This window comes from Apium graveolens, chromosome 8 (genome assembly GCF_009905375.1).
Source record: "Apium graveolens cultivar Ventura chromosome 8, ASM990537v1, whole genome shotgun sequence".
Lineage (NCBI taxonomy): Eukaryota > Viridiplantae > Streptophyta > Magnoliopsida > Apiales > Apiaceae > Apium > Apium graveolens.
In genome coordinates, this window is record NC_133654.1 from 128,341,961 (window position 1) to 128,358,033 (window position 16,073).

General features: G+C 33.1%; 1 protein-coding gene across 1 annotated transcript; it reads left to right on the top strand.

The window, feature by feature from the left end:
- Window positions 1–7,539: 7,539 nt before the first annotated feature.
- On the top strand, window positions 7,540–12,738 carry LOC141678035 (trihelix transcription factor GT-2). Its single transcript, XM_074484222.1, has 2 exons — window positions 7,540–7,991; window positions 11,718–12,738. Exons 1-2 carry the CDS (start codon window positions 7,648–7,650, stop codon window positions 12,445–12,447), a joined length of 1,074 nt encoding a protein of 357 aa, XP_074340323.1. The 5' UTR covers window positions 7,540–7,647; the 3' UTR covers window positions 12,448–12,738.
- Window positions 12,739–16,073: the final 3,335 nt, after the last annotated feature.

The window sequence follows — 16,073 nt, forward strand, 5'->3', positions numbered from 1 at the left end:
TATTCCTAAAGTTTGTAATTCGTAGCAATTTTTGTCACGTAAATCACTTTTACTAAAATGGTCATAACTTTTGATCCGTAAATCGGAATCAAGCGATTCAAGTGCCTAAAAGATCCTTATAACATTTTCTATCATAATAAATTGTTACGTTTCAAGAAACTACAGTTTATTCAGTCGGGACTTTCTGCAGAAACTTAATGTTATATTTTGTTCGTTTTAGCGAGATTACGATTACGATCCGAGTTTCGTTTACGTCTTAAATCTCTATACTACCACCAACAATCATCAAATAATCATCCCCACACTAACTCCTCTCAATAACATCATGTTCTTGAGGCAACAATCATCAACCTTAGAACTAATTAACTAAACATCAAGATTACAACAAATCAACCACTAAAACTAAGTTTATAACTAGGTTTCAAAAGATTCTTGAACTTAAACCTTAAATAAAGATGGGTCAAACATTTATACCTTTATTGAAAGCTTGAGATTTTTCTTGATGATGGTTAAGTCTTGGGAATGCTTGGTAGGGTTTTTGGAACCTAGATCAACCATTAAAATCAAGAAACCAAAAAAAGTTATTATTCATTATCACTTTTCTTGAATTTAATTCACCCATCAAACCTCAATTAAATGAGCTCAAAATTTTATCTTACCTTAGTTTAGGATATGAAGCTTGGAAATTAATGGTAGATTTTTTCCATTGCTAAAAGAGAGAGTTTTGAAATTGATTTTCTTATTTTCTTGGTGTTTGGCCGAATGGAAGAGAAAACGGGGGGGGGGGGGGGAGAGATTTTTGTGCGCTTCTTGATTGCTTCTCTTGAAATATTGTGTTGTATAATTGTATATATTTTAGTATATAACCTAGAACTAGAAAATCTTGGCATATCTTAGGGCATATCTTGCTAGCTTCCTAGGTTTACAAGCTAACTATCTAGTTTTAGGTTTTAGCTTTACTATTCCTAGCTTTAGGTCATCATGCTTCCTAGTTTAGGTTACTATTTGGTAATCTAGCCATGGTTAGTTTCTTACCATGGTTAGTTAGTTTAGTTAGTTTGGTTCGATACGTTTATTTATTCATTTACGCATTTGTTTGGTCGCTTATTCGTTTTTGTAATAATTTCTCGTAAACGGTTTGCGGTGTAAATCTTTTCGTACACATTCTTTATGTTTTGAAGTATCATTATTGGATATAAATCCATAGGATTTTAAATTCGTAATTATATTATGATTCCCGTAATCCATGATGGTTCGTAGATACAGTCATTTTTCAAAGTTCATTTTCTTCGAAAACTAATTGCGTTTACATACACTCATTTGGTACATACAATCATGTTATCAACTCTGAAACTCAATTTATCATGCACAACATAGTGTGGGCTAAAAAGTTTTTCCCCGTGTGTCAGGGTTACTATTCATTAAGCATTTTACAAAGTATCAAAAATTCGAGTTATTATAAAGTTGCACTTGGATCTTCCAAACGAGAAAGATGATCAGCGACTTGATTCTCAGTACCTTTTTTGTCCTTGATCTCCAATTCAAATTCCTGAAGCAAAAGAACCCATCTAATCAATATAGGCTTCGAGTCCTTCTTTGAGATGATATATCGAATTGCAGCATGATCAGTGAAAACTATCACCTTCGTCCCAAGCAGATAAGATCGAAACTTCTCAAAACCGTAGAAAATAGCCGGAAGTTCTTTTTCAGTAGTAGTATAATTCAGTTGAGCACCATTTAGGGTCTTACCAGCATAGTAGACCACATGAAATATGTTGTTCTTTCTTTGCCCAAGAACTGCTCCAACTGCATAGTCACTTGCATCGCACATCATCTCAAAAGGTTCATTCCAATCGGGTGCAGTTATGACAGGTGCCGTGATTAAACTCTTCTTCAAGAACTTAAAAGCATCTAGGAACTCGTCATCAAACTTGAACGGGACATCCTTTGCCAGAAGATTGCATAAAGGTTTAGAAATTTTTGAAAAGTCCTTGATGAACCGCCTATAGAAACTTGCATGACCAAGAAAGCTGCGAACTCCCTTCACAGAAATTGGTGGAGAAAGATTTTCAATGACCCCCACCTTGGCTTTGTCCACCTCAAGACCCTTACTAGAGACCTTGTGACCAAGTATAATGCCCTGTCGCACCATAAAGTGACATTTCTCCCAGTTGAGAACCAAATTGGTCTCAACACACCTTTTCAGAACGTCGCCAAGATTCTGCAAGCACTCATCAAATGAATCGCCAAACACAGAGAAGTCATCCATGAACACCTCCATATTCTGACCAATCATGTCAGAGAAAATAGCCATCATGCATCTCTGAAATGTGGCTGGCGCTCCACATAAACCAAAAGAAACCCTTCTAAAGGCGAAAGTACCAAATGGACAAGTGAAAATAGTCTTTTCCTGATCTTCTGGAGCAATACAAATCTGATTATAGCCCGAATAGCCATCCAGAAGACATTAGTACTCTTGCCCAGCCAATCTGTCAAGCACATGATCAATAAACGATAGAGGGAATGATCTTTTCTCGTGGCCTTGTTCAGCTTCCTGTAATCCATAAAAACTCTCCACCCCGTGACTGTTCGAGTAGAAATGAGCTCATTCTTTTCATTAGAAACAACGGTAATACCTCCTTTTTTTGGTACACACTAAACTGGACTCACCCAAGAACTGTCAAAAATGGAATAGCTGATCCCTGCATCCAGCCATTTGAGAATTTTCTTCTTCACAACTTCTTTCATGATCGGATTTAGCCTTGACATTTAACCTCCAAAGTATCCCATATCTCTTCGGCAGTTTTACATCCAATAAATCTATTGGACATAACACTATCCAAACTACTATGCAAGAGATGTATGATTTTAACATCTTTCATGACGGATGCTAGATCGTCAGCAGTATAGTCCTTCTTTTCCTTATTAATCATCTTCTCAGCCTCACCAGCAACAGACACAACCAGTTTCTTTAGCTTTTAAGGATCATCATAAATCCTCTTCAAATATTCAGTATCTGTATCTTCCAGACACATGGCCATCTTAACTTTCCAGATAGGGTATTCATTCATTTTCATAATTGGAACTTTGATGGTTTCATATCTTCTCATGTTATTATTGATTTGATTAATGACCGATGGTGGTTGAGTTTGTAGGCTTTCTTTGTCTGCCATTTTTGATTATTTTCTAGATCTTAAACTATTCTTGTATCAACATCAAACTCTGATACCAATTGTTAGGACTTTAAGTATACTATAGAGTGGGTAGGGGTAAATACAGCATTAACAATCAAATTGAATTTAAAACTCAAGTATAAAGAACAATCTTTATATTAATAAATAAAAGCTGTTTACAAAACTCTCTCAAAGAATGAACAGATATTCTTGAGAGCTGCTAGGTTACACATAATGATAAAAGAATAATCAAACTGCAAGTGTTAACCTAATATGTGCTTATATACTGCACAGCTACACAATCAATCTAGTTGATTCGATATACATGAATTTGGAATCTTAATACATATCCAACTATTGATTGCTACAAATAAGTAAAGTTCTACACCGACATATCTTTATAAAATATATCTTCATGTGATATCTCCTGATTTTCATCTTGACAAATCCTGATATGAATAAATGTTGATGACAAATACTGATCAGTAAATACCGATGACAAATGTTGATGACATCATCCTTTATCAAAGTCTGATATCACAAGGACTGATGGAAAACTCTGATATCATCAATTACATCTAACAAAGATTTTACCAAGAGAATTATTGTCTTTGTACTGACTAGAAAATCAACATTGTTGCTTAGTCGTCTTCACAAAGTCATAAACAACAGGTATCTTCAATTGATGCTGAAAGAGCTGAATAATCCACCTTCAAAGAATGCACTTGAAATTGAAGCTCATGACTCTGTTCAAATAAGACTCAACAAACTTCTTAAAAAATAGAAAGAAGAGGAGAAATGGAGAATCTCACCAGCAAATGTGTAACATCCCACATCGATAAGATTAAGAGTGTTTAGGACCTTTATAGCTAAAAGTCAACAACTAATGTGTATCGAATTGCTAGCTTTTTCAGACTGACCTGTGGCGGGTTGTTGGGTGCGGTATATATTCTGTTGCGGGTTGGAATGATATAAATGGTATCAGAGCTCTGCCCGGCCAGAAGTGCAGAGGCATTGCCCGGGTTCCGTATGCGTGTTTGAGAGATCGACGAGGACGTCGATCCTATAAGAGAGGATATTTGTAACATCCCGCATTGATAAGATTAAGAGTGTTTGGGACCTTTATAGATACAAGTCAACAACTAATGTGTACCAAATTGCTAGCTTTTTCGGACTAACCCGTGGTGGGTTGTTGGGTCCAGTACATATTCTGTTGCTGGCTTGGATAGTATAAAACCCGCACTTCCAGACTATTAAATCTAAATCAAAAACTATAATAAAACAAATTTACTAATACAAAATTTTATTACAAATGTGACTATTACAAAAGCGCAACTAATGAAAGTCCAAAAGTCAATCTACTCCAAGTCTAAGTCCTCGAACTTCAATGCTATCCAACTTAAATCTTACACAAAACCTGAAATATTAAAATGATGAGCTGTGAAGCCCAGCAAGCAACTACCATCTAACAGCTCAAAATAATATTTTTAATTTTTTTCGAAACACACTTTAGACATATAACCCATAAATAACATCACATAAAATCAAACATATATTCGATAACAATTATGCCGAATATGCATATGATATGTCAAAGTGATGCACTCACATATAATTCATATAATCAAAATTCTTAATCAGTATTATTCTTATAATCAAATTCTTTTCTTAAATCCCACAGTCCTAAATCACACCTTATGCCACACTTTATCAGTGACTGACATCTTATACTTTATGTCACAGTTCTCAAGTGACCGGGTTCTTATTCTTATTCGATGGGGGGCAAGTTTACGTCCCTTGTCAAGGGAAACTGAGTCTTGACAAGGTATTAACGTGTTCTGAAACATGCGCAAGTTAGTTCTAAGTTTTATATATCACATCCAGTGATCGGGTTCCAATTCTTATATGGTACATGACTAAGACTTTGGATTTCCTTAAATTTATTTCTTATCAATCACTTATCGATTTCATATTTACGATAATTAAAACAAACAAGAATAAAAAAATATAAGATATGTTACACAACAATACATAGCAACAAAAAGTTACTTACGAAACAAATACCAACATGTACGCCAACAATATATACGAAGCGACGAATAGTCACTTACAGTACACGTATGTAAATAAATAATACAGAGCAACAAAAAATTACTTAAAATACACGTAGGCAAACAAATAATACAGAGAAACCAGAAAGTTACTTACTGAACACGTAAGCAAAGATGTAATACAGAGCAACAGATAGTTACTTACCTCAATCATGCAAATCAAATAATCCATGTTACAACACGCAGTCAATCCTTAGTAATCCATCACACACGAATCATCTTAAATCTCGAGCTTCTCCATGATTCCAATTCTGATCAAATTCTTATTTAGCATTTTGACCCTCTAAATGATGTCTTCTTGAAAAAACAAACCACGAAAGTTGTAGAGAACGAAAAGGTCTTTCCAAAAAATCTAGAATCAACAAATTCTGACTTACGATGAATTTTCTGCGAATTTTACAAGACTACTGATTTTTATGAGAAAAAGACCTACGTTTGATATAAAAGACGAGGATAATGAATAAGATGTATTTATAATGATACAAAACCCTATTTCTTAACCTACAAGTTATTCATATTAAAATTTGTTCTAAATTTTAGGCCCATTAGTCTAACCCAATTTTATTATCCTAATCTTAATCAAATTTAATCCTTTTTTTCTATTATTCTTTTACTATTATATTTTAAAAATTACGGGATATTACAAAACGTCACAAGCTTCTGAGCCAAAGAAGAAAGCTTTAAAAAGAAAGTTTGTTCAGACTGAATTCACTCAAGAATGAGAAGGAAGTCAAGTCAAGAAGTCTAAGAAGTCAAAGTCTTAGAAGAACTAATTTATATGTTCAGTCTAGAGAAACACTTCTTATTTTTGCACTTGTATTTTAGAAATCTGGAATTGTATATGTGATTCAGAATTCACTTAATATTATTTCCTTCTTTCTGTATTTACTTTTTCTTTATTGTCTGTTGAGTTATCCTTTAGGATTTTGCTTGTCAAACTCTGAAAATCAAATAAGGGGAGATTGTAAAGCATAATGTAACATGAAATGTAATGGAGGAAATATAAGTAAGAAGAAATACGTAAATAATATTAACTATGAAATAATGGAATCTGGAAAATAAAGATTGAACAGATACAAAGAATCAAAACATGGAAATTAAACTATAAGTCCGTAACCAAGTCATGAAAAGAAGTTTATTAACATGTTCAAGCAAGAATAAAAGATCAAAGGACTATGAGTGACAATGAAATGCATTGATTCACTGTATTAAAGATCTCATGATTTTAGTGGATTAGACTTAAGAAGCTATAGAGGACATACATCAACTGGGTATTAAACAGAGAATAAGAAGGTTCGGTTGTCTGCTAGTCATTTGTGAACCAGACCAGAACACTAAACGTCAGCATGCCAAGAAAGAATATTTGTAGTTCAAGACAAAAGAAATCAGTTAAAAACATGATTTGGTTTGAAATGAGTGAAGAACAAAAGAAATTGATTATGTCAGAAATTGTTCTAAGACAATTTATCTTGAAAGAAATTGTTAGGCCCAATTTATATCAAGCCCAAAGCCCAAACTTCAATTTCCAAATATAATAATCGACAAGCAAAAGAAAACTCAGAATTACAAATCGACCATTGGACTATCGATTTCTAACAAGCTTTGTATCGTCGATTTGTACAAATTATTTGTACTATTGATTTGTACAAATCATTTGTAACGTTGATTTGTAGAAATCATAAGATTTTCGATTTGTTATAGTCAATTAGTACTTGTACTGTTGATTAACAGAGATAAGAAAAGGGCTATTTTTGATTTGTTGAAAAAGAAGCCATTAAAAAATGCTTGGTTGGCATGAAGCCAAGAGCTCAAATAGATTTGAAGTTTGCACTTAAGGCAGTGAAATGCATTCACTTTTAATCATCTTCCTCAACAATCAGCTGGGTGTATTTTTATGAGAATTCCATTGAAGACAAAATTTATTAAGCTTGTACTCATACCGTTATGCTGTCAAATTTGTTGCAACAAATCATAACTGATTAGAGTGTAGCAAACTCAAGGTTTATATTAATAAAATAATATATTTCTCGAAATATTTTGTACCTATTTTGATTCCGTACTTTTAATAAATAAACTGAAAAAATCGAAAAAAATTTATAAATATCGTATTTAACCCCCTTATACAATAGTTTGGGACAAGCAACTTATCAAATGTTTAAAAAAATTTACATAAAAAAAGAGGTAAAAATCGGTGGAAGGGGCACACGAGGCATTTAAATATGGTGATGTCATCTGGTTTTTAACCTTGTCCTTTTACTCGCCGCCTCCAAATTACCGTCCAAATATCAAAATTCTGCGCCGCTTCAATTCGTTTCTATTTACCCTATATATATATATGTATATATATATATAAGAGTAAGAGTATGTCTTCTCCGGCCATGGATATGTTCTCCGGCGAGCTTAAGAGCAACAACGATAACACCCTTTTCCAACCGGATAGTTGCTTAGCACCTTTCCCGGAGACTTCGTATCCAGTGTTTACTGATCCACCTCAGCCTCAGAAGCTCCGACCAATTCGCCGTAATTCCGACGATCCTAGTGACATCGATGTGACTCCTCCGTGTTTAATGAACGAGGCCAGGTGTGAAATGTCATCCTCGTCTTATATTAGCAGTGTTTCCAAGGCGTTTCAGGATTTCAAGGTGGAAAATGATGCTCACATTCTCCAATTAGTCTCTCAGGCTCGTTCTTTGGAGTCTCAATTCAGGTGCTCTCCTCCCCCTTTCTTTATTAATATATTACTCCCTCCGTCTCATTCCGATAGTTCTCTATTTATTGTATTGTTTTTCGTATAAATTAACATAATTACTGCTGTTTGGTTTTTTGAGTTTTTGGTAAATCTGAAGCTAGCTTTAGTGCATTTGAGCGGTTATATTAGTTAATTCAATATGTTTGTATAGAGTTGATGCTAAATTATTTTCAACTACACATGTTTCTAAGGTTAGCGACCTTACAAAAATAAAATTTTACCAGTAACTTCACTGGATATAGTTAAGTGTTAATATATTGAAAATTAAAAAATTGAAAACATTGTTCTAATTGAAAATTCATTTATTATATAAACATTGTATTTTGATTAATATAAATATTTATACTCAAGAGATTGTTAAGAAATTTATTTTCTTAAACTTTAGTGAATTTCCTAGCTATTTTTGATGCATCTTGTGTCGTGTCAATGTTGGTAAATTCTTACGAGAGGCTAAGAAGTTTCTAGTGAAATGTACTCCCCCTTACGTATATGTCATTGTTTATTGTTCTAATGTGATGTAGTCATTGTTGTCACGACGGTCGACTAGTTGGTTTGAGAAATTCGACTAGAGGGCTCGACTTGCGAATTTTCGAGTAGTCGGTCGACTTGGTCGACTAATTTGTCGACTTGTCGACTAGTCGGTCGACCACTGCAAAATCCAATCACAATTTAAAATGAAAAAATAAAAAATTCTAAAAACATGCTCGACATTAGCAACAATTAACATGTCAATTTCAACTTATATATCTTTATGTGGGTGTGTTTTTGTCTGTACAAATTGATTAAAAAATTCAACTTACATATCTTTATGTGGGTGTGTTTTTGTGATTAAAAATTAACATAAATGTAGTATAATTTGTTTATATAGTCAGCTTATCGATGTGAGCGTATAGAAAGAAAATAAGATATGTTTGTGTGTAACATATCTATTTTGTGATTGATATACATATGAGTATAGGATTGTTAGGCTTTTGATGCGGGAACCATGTATATAAGATATATATTATTTATTTAAATATTATTAATTTTTCGACTAGTCAGCGACTAGTCTACGATTATTCGACTAGTCGACAAGCTGGACCTCCATCGACTCGACTCGACTTATTGACGTGACAACCATGGATGTAGTAATGACTTTATTCATTGTCATGATTTATTTGTTTGAACAAACCCTTTAAATCACACATGTTTTATGTAGTGCGTATATTTAATTATATTACTATGCATTTGTCAATTGTATATAAAAACGAAATTAGCTATGTTATTTTACATTACGTGTGCTTTCAGTGTAAGAAAATGATTTATTAACAATAAGTTGGTTGAAGCGTAATAAGTGTCATGTGTTTTGGATTAGAATGATGCGGCTTGGAACTTTGTTGGACACGACAATTATAGGGAGTAAATTATTATGTTGGTGATACGGGGCGGCTAGAATTTACAGTATATTACGATACAAAATCAGTGTCAAAAGTGATCATTATAGTCAAAGTAAAGTACCAGTGAAATTTTTATGCGCAACACACCTCTAAGAGGCTCAAAGAACCTTGGGTTGAAAAATACTATATCAGCTTTAGAAGCCGAAGCATAAGTATATTACTTATTAAATATATACGTAATTAGTAATTGTATATTTGGAGTAAAGATAAAAATCTTATCCTAAGGAAGTTTCTTATTAAATATACAAGTAATTAGTAATTGTCTAAGTAATCAGCATTTCTTGTAGGAGTTCTGTTTTGTGATTCAAGGGATATTCTTTTTGATATTGAAGTTAATTGATTTCTCAGTGAGGGAAGTATTCTCATGTCCAATAGGTGGAAGATGCGTTATTAGCAACATGGATGACAGAAGGAAGGTTTACAAGGAGAAGAACTTCTGGAGAAGCACTATTCTTTTTTCTTCACCAATTTAGTTCTTGTTTATGACCTATTAAAAGAACAAATATACAAAGTTGAATACAAAATTAGTGTTGAACTTCATGTCAACACAAATTATAAAATTTTCTGAAATAAACAAAGCTAAGCCACAACACCTTGGCATCTGTCCTTTCAGGAAGATCTATTTCGCTTCTGCAGATGTGGGTAAAGTTGTGAATCTACTGACACCCGATTTTCTCACACGTACATATAAATGTTTTATAACTACCCCTATACATTGATTTGGATTTTTAGTGTCCATCTCACGGTGGTGGATATGATGGAACATCTTGGCTCTTGCGAAGCCGAGCTTTAAATTTTTTGAAGGAGATATGATGTCAAGTTGAATTATTGAGATTCATGATGGGCCTTATTTTTTAATTAATAAACCTCCGCAAAAATGGAAAAAAAAATGTCCGCGCATAGCGCGAGAGTTGTTTTAAAATATTCATTTTTCTGTTTTTTTTTCGAACACGGCCACGTCATACGTCATGTCATATTACTTGCCATGTGTAGATAGTCTTTGTTAAAAATTGGAATTATAATTATTAAAGCTCATTGGTGTGAACACTTTAGTGAAAATGGTGATCATTCGTGATACTTGTTGGTCTGCACCATATTTAGGGAATTTATTTACGTTACCTTAGTTATTTGTTAGGTTAATCCCTTTGTACAACTAGGGCCTATTGTTGTCATCTCATATATTTTTGTCATTTGGCTAAATATTATTGACACATTAATTAATTTGAATTTTAAATCTGAATGAAATTTCTTTACTTGCATTTGTAGTATTTTTTATACCTCCCTATATACTTTATAAAGACTTTGTTGTGAATAATTTCAGCGTGTTTGTGAAACCATGTGCTTGAATTGTAATGTGCATCAAATGAAATTTCAAGATTAAAAGCTTGTATAGTGTTAGAGTTATTAATTGATAATTTTTTTTTCTCTTTAACATAGCTAACTTGCAGCTATAGAATTCTAGTATTTCACAAATATTATATTACAAGTCAACCTGATATTTTTGTTCCGAATGTGTAACTAGTGTATGTATATATTTTGAAATTTTAGTTTGTCCGCAGTTGTTCCTTATTTGGAAATACGTATACAAAACATGGTCTTCGTTGCACGCTTAAGCTCACATTCACATTCACATTCACATTCACATACACATATATGTATGCATCTATAGTAAAGGTTACCTAGATGGGAACTTTGGAACTGCCAAGGGGATTAGTTGGCTCTCAAAGGGATGGACTGATGGAGCTATGAAGGATACAACTGGGGTGCAAATGTTTTGAAGCTTGGTAGACAGAAGAGTTGTTTATTTATTCCATCGCCTGAAATTTTTATTCACACTTTCCATGTTCCACAAAGACCATAAATCGTGTAAAGTTGGAAAGCTATTCCAATTTCTGTAAATTACGTATAGTTCTGATAAAGAATCTTGAGCTCTATGAAGAGTTTCAAGCCTGTGGGGTCTAATACAATTAATTTTTGCATAAAAACTAAATGGAAACTGAAATTCAGGATGTTAAATTAATGTTCTAAATTCTACACATTAATTAGTTGTTAGTCCCAACTTTGTCTTCTGGTTTAATGCAAAATTTACCCGTGGAATATACAATGGATGTTATGATTGATAAATTACGTATGAAAAAATTTAAAGAATAATAGTGAGCTGGAGATGGATGGCTGAGGAAAAATCAAGTACATGTTTTTTTAATGTTCACTTTCCTAAGCTGACGCGTATACTTTTGTTTTGTTTCAGCTCCTCGTCTGATGATGATAGTGAGTCATCAGAAGCAATAAGAGAACCTGCAAACCGGAAGAGGAAAAGAACAAGAAAATCGCTAGAGTTGCTTATGGAGAATATAATGAGAAAAGTCCTGTACAATCAAGAGCGGATGCATAGACAGTTGTTGGAGATCTTAGAGAAGAATGAAGAGGCCAGAATCATTAGGGAAGAAGCCTGGAAGCTGCAGGAGATTGAGAGGGCCCGAAGGGATGAGGAGTTACGAAGAGAAGAGACATCTCGCAGCCTAGCTCTCATATCCTATATACAAGATTTGCTGGGCCATCAGATTCAAATTCCTCAATTGTTTTGTGAAGTGTCATGCCCTGAGAAAAGTGAACAAGAACCCATCAATCTTGGCAGTTGTGATAAAGATCCTAGTAAGAGGGAATGGCGTAAGTCCGAAGTACAATCGCTCATAACTGTTCGAGCTGCTTTGGACCATAAGTTCCTGAATGGTCACAAGGGGGGCTCTCTATGGGAATTGGTAGCAGCCAGATTATTTAGAATGGGGTACAATCGCACGGCAAAGAAGTGTAAGGAGAAGTGGGAGAATATCAATAATTACTACAGGAAAACATTGGAGAGTGAAAAGAGCTGTCCTGGATATACCAAATCATGCCCCTATTTTCAAGAACTGGACATCATATATAAAAGTGGACTACTAACTTCTGTAAACACAAGCAACCAACAATGTTTAGAATGAGATTAAGGACGGTGGAGAAGTAGCATATATGTTTAACCTTGGTATTCGTGTTTTCTCGTTTAAGTACCTTGATGATGGACATTTTTTTTGTACTTTGATAGTCGTATTGTGGTTCATGTAAACTTTCAGAGTGTTCTGAACTAGTGAACTGTAACTGAGAATTACAAAGTAGGGCTCTTTTTAGATCTTCCTTCAAGTGAAGTCATCCATTCGTTTATGTTATTAAGTATCTTACCATGTTTCTGTTCATATGTATAATTTTAACTTTTGAGTAGTAATTTTGGTGCTGGATTTTCTTTGGTATTGTTTCCTGGTTTTCATTTTCTCATTAATTCTTTTATGTTGGCCATGAAGATGGCCACATCTAGCTCTCCTTCTCTTCAACATTATTTTGTAGTAATTTTCTGGAATCAGCATCATGTGGTTGGGATGGTGTCTGCAGAAGTAGATAAAGGCTGATGATTAGCTTTTCACATGACTGCATGTCAGGACGTCGGCAGAAGGGGAGGTGTAAACTTGCCAGATTTCGGAAGTGCAAGCACAAGCAGGAGGCACTGAGGCAGCTATAGCTAAAAAACTGGAGGGTCAATGACTGATGAGCGGGTTCATTGTGTTGTATTCTTCCTGGCGACTAGAAGGCTTTGCATAGGAAAACTGAATATATGCTGGCCTCTGACCACATTCTGTTTTACATGGTGACCATTGCAGGTAATGCTATCAAAATATGGAAAAAAGATATTCATGCATTTTAAAGCTTTTTGAGTATCCTTGTTTCTGTAATTTTCCCCTTCTAGAGGAATGTAGTCTATGTTTGATTTCTTGTAAAAACATACTCATTTACACCAGAAGGGAAAAATAAAATCTACTTCCAATGCAAAGTAAAAAATTAGTCGACTAAATTGCAAAGTATGGATGACATGGGTATATATTTGGAATGTTGAAAAAGATTATGTAGTAACTATTTACTCAGTTATTTAGAGGTATCTGATCTTTCCCCTATACATTAAATTTGCTTTGATTTCTTGCAGTATTTGGCGACGATCATTCAGGCTTCCCATAAAAGATTCAACATATCCTTATTTCATCTACTTATGTGATGTTTTTTTTTGTAAAAGCACCCCCCCATCTGTCATGAGAAATAGAGCTGAGATGAGCGAACTAAACATCGATAACCGATTAATTGCTATAGTGTTTGCTGCTCTGCTATTTGCTTCAGCCATATTAGTGTTTCCTTATTATATGCAGCCCGAACCTTCTCCATCAGCAGCTCTATTGTTTTCTGTCATACCCATTTCTGTTCTATGCTATTGTGTCTGTTTGGCGCTGTTTATTTGGTGATGCTAGTTTGCTGATGCAATCTTGGAACCATTACTCTGCTAATACAACATTTGCTGTCAGTAGTTAAAAGTCGCAAATGCACTCTTGTAATCAAAGATTATATATATATATATATATATATATATATATAGGGTTTTGGTCCACAACCCCGGATGGTTGTAGTAACCACCTTCCGCATTGAGGTATTGCGGCTGTACCTGCAACATTGTTTAATTACACCTTCCACAATTAAACAATGCTGTTGTAGGTACTGCCGCATTGTTTCATCGCACATTCCGCAATGAAACAATGAAGCAGTGATTTAATTTCTTAAATAACAAAAAATTATATTTTAATGAATTAATTTGTTTCTGATAATAATGGAGTTAAAAAGTATATAATTAATTTTAACAACCACTTGTTCAATATTTTCTAATTTTATTACTACTTCCCATTTATATTATCAATTGTATAATAATTAAAATATTAGTTTTAATGAAAAACATAAAAAACCGCAGATGATAACTGAAATGTATGAATGGAGTATTGTTATGATTGTTTATTGATCGAAAGGTGTCGACGACACCTTTCGATCAATAAACAATCATACTTGTTTGTCTAAAACTCTTTTGAGTGAATTCTAATCAAACTATTTTAATTTAAATTTTAAATATTTCAAAATTATGTATAATAACACATTTGTACTGTATAATGAAATTATACTGAATTAAATATTTTTTTCTATAAAATTTTTCCATTTAAAAAGACAAATAAGAATAAAATGGTACAAAAAATCCCTTCTGCAATGTGTCAATGCGGGAGGTGTTAACCACAGCCACAACATATGTAAAATACAGCGGCGGGTGGTTGAAGAGTCACCTGCCGCATTGTTTCATTGCGACTGCCTCAATGAAACAATGCGGCAGGTGCCCGAGTTATTTTTATATAGTTTGTTTAACATTTTGGGGGCTAAGTTGTTTTATATTTTTTTATAGGTAACGAAAATTCGATAAAATTTTATTTTTTTAGTTTTTCACATTTTCAATTTTTAGCATTATATTTGTTTACTATAAATTAAAAATTGATAAATTAAATTGGACAAGTACAAGAAAAACAAAACATTAAATAATTTATTTCATTCAAATATAAATGGAGTACATTCAAATATTTTTTAAAACAAAATACATAATAACTTAAATATTTTATTTCGACGAGAATGATCAAGCTTTAACGGTGTTGGAAGAACCGCCTTTATCACCCTTATCGCCGTCCTTTTTCTTCAACTTTTCCGCCTTCGCCTTCACCTCATTTTCCTTTTTTTTTCTTGCGCTCAAGCTCCATTTGAATACGGCAGAGAGCTATTTCCATGTCTTCTTCTCTTTCGGCCCGTCATAAGCAACACCATCGATAATTACCTTGTTATTGTCAAAATTATAGTAGAAAACCATTTTTAGGAAAATAAAGAAGAGAATGTTGAAGAGAAAATATAGAATAAAAAGAAATGAGATTACAAGAGCGCTATTTATAGGCTGAAAATCAGAATTTTAAAAACCAAATATTAAATTTAGGCACAAAAAAAAATGTTGCAGAAGTTGAGGGGTATGACTGTTGACTAGTCTGCCGCAATGACACAATGCGGCAGGAACAACTGCAGAAATGAGCCAATGCGGTGGGTCGGTCAAACCCCCCAACGTTTGACCAGTCAATTTTTATTAATATCGGCACAAAAATTGATATTGATCTAATATTTGCACAAAAATTAAGTTTGAATTCACAAAAAAGTATAAAATTAATAATATAAATTTTATTATTAAAATTGATAATATGATTTTTTAACTAAAATAACTCATATGATAATTTTTAAAAACATAAAACTCACAAAATTTCGTAATAATAAAAATTTGAAAATACTATTCGGAAAAATAATTAAAAATAACTTTTTCACTCAAAAAAATTAAATTTAATAATATTTTAGTTTAAAAAATTAAATCAAAAATAAAAAAATATAATTTTAAAAAAATATTTACAAATTCATTTTTAATCAGAGTCCTCCCGCATTGACTCATTGCTGCAGTGTGAGTCAGCAATGAGCCAATGCGGTGGGTCGGTCAAAACTCCAACGTTTGACCAAACAATTTTTATTAATATTGGCGCAAAAAATTGATATTGATTTAATATTTGCACAAAAATTAAGTTTGAATTTACAAAAAAATATATAATTAATAATATAAATTTTATTATTAAAATTGATAATATTATTTTTTAACTAAAATAACTCATATGATAATTTTTAAAAGCATAAAACTCAC

Excerpts from the sequence above, each read along its gene's own strand:
- LOC141678035 (XM_074484222.1), top strand. The coding sequence starts at position 7,648 with ATGTCTTCTCCGGCCATGGATATGTTCTCCGGCGAGCTTAAGAGCAAC. Across the intron at positions 7,992-11,717 it reads TCTTTGGAGTCTCAATTCAG|CTCCTCGTCTGATGATGATA; the intron begins GTGCTCTCCTCC and ends GTTTTGTTTCAG.